Source organism: Lathyrus oleraceus, chromosome 3 (assembly GCF_024323335.1).
Source record: "Lathyrus oleraceus cultivar Zhongwan6 chromosome 3, CAAS_Psat_ZW6_1.0, whole genome shotgun sequence".
In the NCBI taxonomy this organism is placed as follows: Eukaryota; Viridiplantae; Streptophyta; class Magnoliopsida; order Fabales; family Fabaceae; genus Lathyrus; species Lathyrus oleraceus.
Window position 1 is genome coordinate 118,500,523 of NC_066581.1, and position 8,644 is coordinate 118,509,166.

Here is an 8,644-nt window from a genome sequence, read left to right on the forward strand (position 1 = left end):
TGTCTTGATAGGACCAAGCAAACACATCTAAATACCCTAGAAGAAGATCAATCAACCCCTTCTTAGGCTCTGGACACAGTTGAGATCCAATCTTGACTTCCTTTACATCATCTTCAGAACCCAAGTTGATTAATTCAATCTGCTCTTGAAACGACTGAATGGTTTTTCCCTCATGCTCAAGTAAACGAGATAATTCATCAGATACTTCATCATCATCAGCTTCTTCCTCAGCCTCAAAAATTGGGAAATAAAAGTTTGGAGAGGGGGTAGTATCATTGTATTCAATGGGTTTGAGAACCAACCTGCATAATGATTTGATATTTTGATTTTAGAGAAGTGAATTGTGACCAAATATTATGCAGATGGACAATCATTATTTATTTATTGATGTTTTATTTTGTGATTACTATCATACCCTAATTTTCAACCCTAATATGCCACCATCATTTTTATCATTTGCAGATATTTAACATCTTTTCATTACTAACCTATTGAAAATATAAAAGATTTTCTACTTTGTTTGTCTTAAGCTGGGGTTTTGCACCAAGAGCTTTCAAAGATTGATCAATCAAGACTTGGCATGAGTTTCAAAATTTCAAACTCCTTATCTTTCCCAAGTGATCAACTGACCTCCATCAACAAGAATAAATTTCCAGATCATTTCATCTCAAATTCATCAAGGTCAGATCCCATCTGATACCCTCAACTAGGGTTTTGACCCAAAGTCAAATGTTTGACTTTTTAGCCAAGGCATGATCCCAAAGCTTGAAGTATGGTTCAAATACTTCAAATACATCATAAGTGATCATTTCACATCATCCAATGTGCCCAAGTGATCTCATTCATTAAAGATTGCAAGAATTGGATTCATATGATACAAAGTCAACTAAGGCAAAGTCAGAGTTTGACTTTTCACATTTTTGGTCAACCATGGACTTATCAACTCAAGGATCATGAAAATATGGTTGATGGATGCATTTGATCAAGAAAAAAAAAGAAATTGGAGGTTACTTGCAAAAAGGGCAAGATTGGTTTTGTAAATTTTTCTAAGTTATAAAAAAATACATGTTCTAGTACCCATCTTTCCAAGGGCATAACTTGTGATCCAGACCACCATTTTCTTTGCTCCAATGGTCATATTAAAGGTCTTACTTCATACTTAAACGTTTTCCTTGATGATTGATTCCCAAAAAATGCAAGGATTTCAAGTTATGAAGCCATGAAGTTGGTACCATAAAATTAAAACACTTAGAAAAATTTTCAACCAAATCTGTCTTCAAAAGGTGGATTACTTGATCATCACTTTTCACCATGATCCGCATTGATTCAAGGAAAACTCCTAACATGAAAGTTGTATAGGATGGTATTATCTTTCCAAAAAGTACAAGAGCATGAAATTTTCATATTTGAGTTAGGAGTTTCGAAGAGTTGAAGTTGGCTCTCCAAATCTGAATTTTAGGTCATTTTCATGACAAATTCACCACGTAATCTTGAGCCAAAGCTACATGATCTTGATTTACAGGCTATCTTGCTTCTAAGTCTCACCTTAATCAGAATATTACACAAACCCTTGGTGCATTACACAAGGGATTGAGCTATTGACCAAGTCTTGATGCCATATTTTGAAAGTTTTTCAAAAAGCTTCATATCCATTTGGATAAAGGCCAACGTTTCCAACCACTCTTGCATTGAGCTTCTAACTTGTTTCTTTTGATCACACTTAACCTCTAAACCATAAGAAACATCCGAAAAGTACCTCTAAACTCCTCCTTTCACTCCACCTTTTCATCATGATCCATTATGATTTTTTATGCAAAATGAAACCAAGTCACCAAACTAGCATTCCAATTGAACCAAGATTGATTTCTGCAAGTTACATGAACCATATGGAGCCTCTATAAATATAGAGACAAGCCTCATAACTCAACACACCAGAATTGGCACAAAAACTCCACTGTAGAAAATTCTCCAAACCACAAACTTCCAAATTCCATTGTGCTTGTGTTTTCTTCAAATCAACACTTCAAACAACTTCTAAACATCCATTAGAAGTTGTCTAAACACTTGAACAACTTCTGTAACAGCCCTACCATCATATTCCAAATCACATTTTCATAGCTTGAAACTTGATTTGGAAAGGAAGAACCAAGCACTCTCAGCTCAAGTCAGGCATTCAAACACCTTCCTTGAGGTGTAAGGAAGTTGTTCAGATCATAAAATCACATCTGGAACACCCCTATTCCAAAGGACGATTTTCATTTTTGAGGTATGTATTCATTTCTTCAATTTATAATTTAAGGCACCATTTTGCATCATGCTTGTTACCATTTTTCACTTGCCAAGATGTGAGGAACAAAACCCCTATGATCATTGGTCTTAATTGGTGGTGTTTGAAATTTAATTTTAAATTCAATTCTTAGGGTTCATATGCATTTTGTTTGATTTCTGGATATTTATGAAAAATAAATGAAATTTGTGAGTACCATTAGATTCCTTGCGAAATTCTAAGCAATTTTGGTCTTTACAACTTTTGATTTCGTTAAGAATTGAGAGAGTTAGAGTTTTGACAATAAGTGAAAATGGTGGAAATTATGGACTATGGGATGAATGAGGAAGATGAAGTTTGGAGCCATTTTTAAATTTTAAAAGTGACTTTAATATATATTTTAATTGATGTAACTTAATACATGAATTGGCATTGTGCCCCATATGTAAAACACTGGTTTATTAAGTTATTGAGCGTAGGTTCAAACTTGGGCAGTGTAATGTTTATTTTTTCTCACTTGTTAAATGTTCATTTTTCTTCATAACTTCAAATATCCATAGCTTCATGATCCCTAACAATTTTTACCCATTCTTTTTGCGATGTGTTCATGAGAATGTCTATTTTATGATGACACCAAAAAATCCCAAAAAAATTATTTATTTCACCACTTTTACTTGAATGGAAAACATGTGTTTTAAGTGTTTTTTTAAGGCTCCTAATTGATTGTTTTGGCTTATGTCTTATTTGTTCTTGATGTTGAAAGTTTGTATGATTAAAGCATACTCTTTTAAATGTTGATTGTTATCCTTAACATGTCTTAACTTGATTATCTTCATACAATGTATCAATTGATTCACCTTGAAAACATGTTTGAATGAATGGTTAGGAGGTGATTAGGTTTCCACTTAAGTTTGATCTTATTATGAACTTTGATCCAAGTCTAATGTTTATTTTGAGAAGACTTATAATGTGATGCATGTTTGACCTAAATTGATTCATGTTGTGTTTACCATGTACCAATGAATGCTTTTACCATGTCAAATATGATTTTGTATTCACCATCAATATGTTATGTCTTGTGATGTTATGTGAAACTTCGTCATGTCTTGTGATTGCCATTGTATTTAGCCATATTTTGTGTCTTAATGTTAATTCATGTTCAACCTTGTTATTGTTTATATCCAAGGGAAAGGAATAATTACATTATTGTCATTTTGCATGTGTGCGTTCATTTGTATTGTATACAACTTTGCTTCCCATTAATCCAAAAACTTCTAGATATAATCTTAGGTTCCCCTCAATGTAAACCTTAGGAATCTATATCTCTCTTCTTCTTATAACCACTTTCATAATAAACTTTGACTTATGTCATTGCTTTACCTTTTATTTCTTAATCGAATGCTTCAAAGCACATAAGCATATTCAAAGATCTTTTCATAAGACCTAAAAAAAGACAAACTTAATTCAAACCCTTTTGCCACTTTGGCTTTTCCATGTTTAAAAACTTTTCATAAAAGTATTAGACATGAGTCATCCCTAGTTGAGATTTAAATCTCCTACCCCATAACATTATTGAGATTGATATTGATTATTTCCCGTTTGGAAGAGGTATGTGGCATACTTGTTGATTCTATATCCAAGTGAGAGCCTTTCTTTCAATTTGATGCAAAGATCTATCTTCCACATGTTTGTGGTGGTTTAAAAGTGAGTTTTCTCCTTAAGATGACAATTTGTCTCTTTCTCATAAAATTAACCCCAACAAATCCCTTTTACTTTTGAACCCGAACTACGAGATTTTGATTCCTCACGGGTACGTAGGCATAAGACTCAATGTCTTTCCAAATCATCAAACAATAAAAAGATGTTCTTTTTCTCATCTCCCCAATAAAATATCAAATAATTTTAAACCAAAGACATATATTTAAAAGGTTCCTGTAGAGTACTACAGGTGATTAGGGTGCTAATACCTTCCCTTTTCATAACACACCCCCGTACCTTTAGAATCTCCCCCCTTTTTGCTTAGCTTAAGTTTAATCTTCTAGCTTTGCATGTACATATTGGGTTATTTTTGAATATTTTCCCCTTCCCTTGGATAAATTAAAGTTTGGTGGTGATATTTTGATTCATGAGTCAAGTCTAATCAATAACTTGGTCTCTGATTCTTCACCGTGACAGAAATGACGACTTCACTGGGGAATGAAATATTAAGTGGGTGATACCTAACTTGTTTATACCTAACTTGTTTTCTTGGGTTTCATTATGGAGATCTATAAGTGGTGAGGAAATCCTAACCCGAATTAGAGAATACAAATAAGATAGGATGGTGGTATAATCAAAGTTACATGTCTGGAGTAATTCTAAGCATGATTAACATATGATATAACCCCGCTTAGTAGAGACCCCTTTGATGGTAATATTTGTTGTTACGAGTAAATCGTAGTGGCATTATTATCTTTGATCTGGGAGTCTAAGAAACTGAGGACCTTTAGAACCCTTTCAACCCCTCTAATCCTTTTTAGGATGTAGTGCGGAGATTATCCAGGTGTAAGATCTGAGGTAATTGTTACACGATGCTACACTCAGACGAGTTTCTCTTGAGAATATTATTGGTCTACGAGCAAGTCGTTAAACCGATAATATCCGAAAGATGGATCTTTGACTTTGGGGACCACTTTAGAACCTTATTCTACAGGTACAAAATAAACCTATTAGTTCATACATCGTGGGATGGTTAGACCCCTGACTCCATGCTTAATGTCAAAACCCTAAACTCGTATTTGTGAAACATTCATTCATGCATTCATGCATTCATGCATCCATAAAAACCTTTTGCATAAAAACCAAGAAACTCAATAGTTTTCTTTTGCAAATATCGATAGGTAAAATAAAACTTGGAAGGAGGAATACAAGGAAATACACTTTCAAATGTCCTGACTTAACAGAGTTGAATAAGCTTGGTGCTATGATAGTTAGTCCAGAGGATTTCAGAGATCAGTATGGAAGACTTATGGGTATCTTGAAGACCAAGGTATAAAATGGAGTTCTCAACACCCTGGTACATTTTTATGATCCATTCTACCATTGCTTCACATTTCCAGACTACCAGCTTATGCCTACTATAGAAGAATACTCTTATTGGTTTGGTTTGCCAGTCTCTAACAAATTACCAATCAGTGGTTCAATGAAGACCCCTACATCAGCAGCTATTGCAGAAGCACTTCACCTAGAAACGTTTGTTGTGAAGGCCAACTTCACTAAAAAAGGAGGGATTCTAGGTCTAACCTTTAGATTCCTGTTGGAGAAAGCCTTTATCTTTGCAGAAGCAAATAGTATAGATGCCTTTGAAACCATTTTTGCTCTACTCATTTATAGAATTATACTCTTCCCAAACATTAATGACTTAGTGGATGATAATGTTGTACAAATCTTATTAATTGGTAACCCAATACCCACATTACTTGGAGATACCTACCATTCTATCCATCACAGGACTAAGAAAGGTGGTGGAACCATTCTTTGTTGGGCACCTTTCCTTTATAAGTGGTTTATTTCTCACTTACCCAGATCCATGCTCTTCAGGGAGAATCCGCAGAAGCTCAGATGGTCTCAGAGGTTCATGTCCATTGATCAAGGGAGTATACATTGGTATGACCCCTCCTATGATATAGGAGTAAGTATTGATAGTTGTGATGAATTTCCTAACGTACCTCTCCTTGGTGTACATGGGGGAATTAACTACGACCCCATCCTTGCCAAACGCCAGTTAGGATGTCCTATGACAAATAAACCCGATAACCTTCTATTGTCAAGTTTCTTTTACCTCAACGACGAAGAGAGCTTCTGTTTGAAGGATAGAATCATATATGCTTGGCGCAACATTCATAAAAAAGGAAAAGACCGATTAAGAAGAAAGAATTGTGTTGCTTTTGAGCCCTACACCCAATGGGTTTGTGCTAGAGCCAGTGAACTTAAGATGCCATATGCTCTTGAGAAGCCCTCATTTCCTTATGCTATAACATCATCATCCATAATTCCTATTGCGAATAGGGAAGAGTTTCAATAAATTTTGGATAGGTTGAAATTGAAAAGAGACACTTGGGAAGGCAGGTACCATGTCTTGAATGATAAGAAGATGAAGATAGAGTAGCAACTAAAGGATAAGGATGATTTAATTGAGATTCTGGAACAACAAGCTGTGAAGAAACAGGAGGAACAAGAAGGGTTACTTTTCTCTAAAGTCTAGCCATTTCATGAGTACTCCAGTATACCTCCCACCTCAGGTTCTTGGAAGGGAATCGTCGACAAGCTTATGATCGAGAATGCTCAACTAAAGAGGCAGAAGAGGAAGCATTAGCCAACAACAGGACCTTCTATAGATGAGATTCCTTAGGACTCATAAACTTAGTTGTTTTCCTATTGTATTGTTTAGGATCATTGAAATTGTATTTCATCCATTGTAATCCCTCAATTGTTTAATAAAAAGAGGTTTTTGTTCAACTTATACCAAATTTTGTCTCTATAATATTTGAAATAAATTATTGAGTTTCTTAAAAATTTAAACTCATCTTTTGCATCTACATATCATACATCATTCAAGCACAAGTTCCTGCATTTCAAGAAACTTACATGTCAAACTGAATCACCAGTACAATACTCGAGGCAGTCGCTGGAGAAGGATGAGTCATCTTGAACAAGAAAACCAAGAGCTCATGGGGGATTTAATCACCTTGAAAGATAGTTTGGAAAGGCTTACTGCTATGATGGACACTTGGGTGGCTGCTCAGAATCAGTCATCGAACAATTCTCAAGATCCATTGCAACGAACAACAATCTCTGAGAACGTCTCGACGCCCATTCCAGTGGCGGCCGTCAATGAACAACAATATCACATGCCACTTGTTACCCCTTGGGGAATTCCTTACGGTTATATGCCAACTTGATACTGCCTTCAAAACATTGAAGCTCTAGTAGTGACTAATGTGATGTTTATACCTCCTCTTGTGGTGCATACAACTCCTTATAATGAAGAAAAGATTTTTCATGTTGCTCCAAGCGAAGTTGTGGGAGTAGATGAAATGTTAGAGGGATTTCAAGATCAGTTCTTAGAAATGCAAAGGGAAATCAACGCTCTTCGAGGTAAGGATCTTTTTGGCAAGACCGCTTCCGAACTCTCCTTGGTTCATAATGTTCAAATTCTGCCTAAATTCAAAGTACCAGACTTTGAGAAATACAAAGGAAATTCATTTCCTCAAATTCATTTGGTTATGTATGCTAGGAAGATGTCCACTCAGACTGACAACCATCAGCTTCTGATCCATTACTTTCAAGACAGTTTAACTAGTTCCGCTCTTAAGTGGTACATGGTCTTGAATGGTGTGAAGATTCGTAATTTCAACGACCTTGGTGAAGCGTTTGTTTGTCAATACAAATATAATGTAGATATGGCTCTAGACAGAGATCAACTTCAGGCCATGTCTCAGAAATACAAAGAGAGTTTCAAGGAATATGCTCAAAGGTGGCGTGAAATTATTACACAGATTTTCCCTCCACTTGAAGAGAAAGAGATGACTAAAATATTTTTGAAAACTCTGAGTTCATTCTAGTATGACCGCATGACCTCTAGTGCACCCAGTGATTTCACCGAGATGGTAAACATGGTCTTGCGACTTGATGAAGCAGTCCGAGAGGGCTGTTTGACTAAGGAAGTCGGCACTTCTAGTCATGTTAAGAAATTCACCAATAATTTCTCCAAGAAGAAAGAATCAGATGTTAGTGTCGTTTCATATGGCAGACAAAGAAGAAAGTATCAATATGTTACAGCCGTTTCACCAATCATTAGTCCACCAATGGTAGCACTAATTTATCAGCCACAGTTCTCGCATCAACATCAACAACATTATCCTCAACAGCATTAGCAACAACATGTTCAACAACAACCATCAAATCAACAACATCAACAACCTCCACAACAGGCTCGCTCTCAATTCAAAAATCAAAATCATATTAAAAAAAGGCCACAGTTTGATCCTATCCCAATGTCCTATGCAACATTATTTCCTGCACTGCTAGCTAAAAATCATGTCCAGACAAGGTCTCCACCAGCTGTGCCAAAGGACCTTCCCTATTGGTATAAGGCAGATCAATTTTGTGCTTACCATGAAGAGGCACCAGGACATAGCATTGAAAACTGTTTTGGTCTAAAGTTAGATGTTCAAAGGCTCATCATGATTGGTATCCTTTCATTTAAGGACATAAACCCTAATGTTCATGTTAATCCTCTACCGCAACATGGTTCAGCCTCAATTAACACGGTATATGGTTTCCCGAGCGGTTTCCGAATCTATGATGTACAGTTCTTGGGCGAGAACTTAGTAAACA

At 35.8% G+C, this 8,644-nt stretch overlaps 2 protein-coding genes across 2 annotated transcripts; both read left to right on the top strand.

Annotated features, from left to right (window-relative positions):
- The first annotated feature begins 5,375 nt into the window (after positions 1-5,375).
- LOC127129978 (uncharacterized) lies at positions 5,376-6,329 on the top strand. The gene has a single exon (XM_051059069.1). It carries the CDS (start codon positions 5,376-5,378, stop codon positions 6,327-6,329), a length of 954 nt encoding a protein of 317 aa, XP_050915026.1.
- Positions 6,330-7,248: 919 nt separating this feature from the next.
- LOC127129979 (uncharacterized) lies at positions 7,249-8,181 on the top strand. Its single transcript, XM_051059070.1, has 2 exons — positions 7,249-7,781; positions 7,890-8,181. The coding sequence occupies exons 1-2, from the start codon at positions 7,249-7,251 to the stop codon at positions 8,179-8,181; spliced, it is 825 nt and encodes a 274-aa protein (XP_050915027.1).
- Positions 8,182-8,644: the final 463 nt, after the last annotated feature.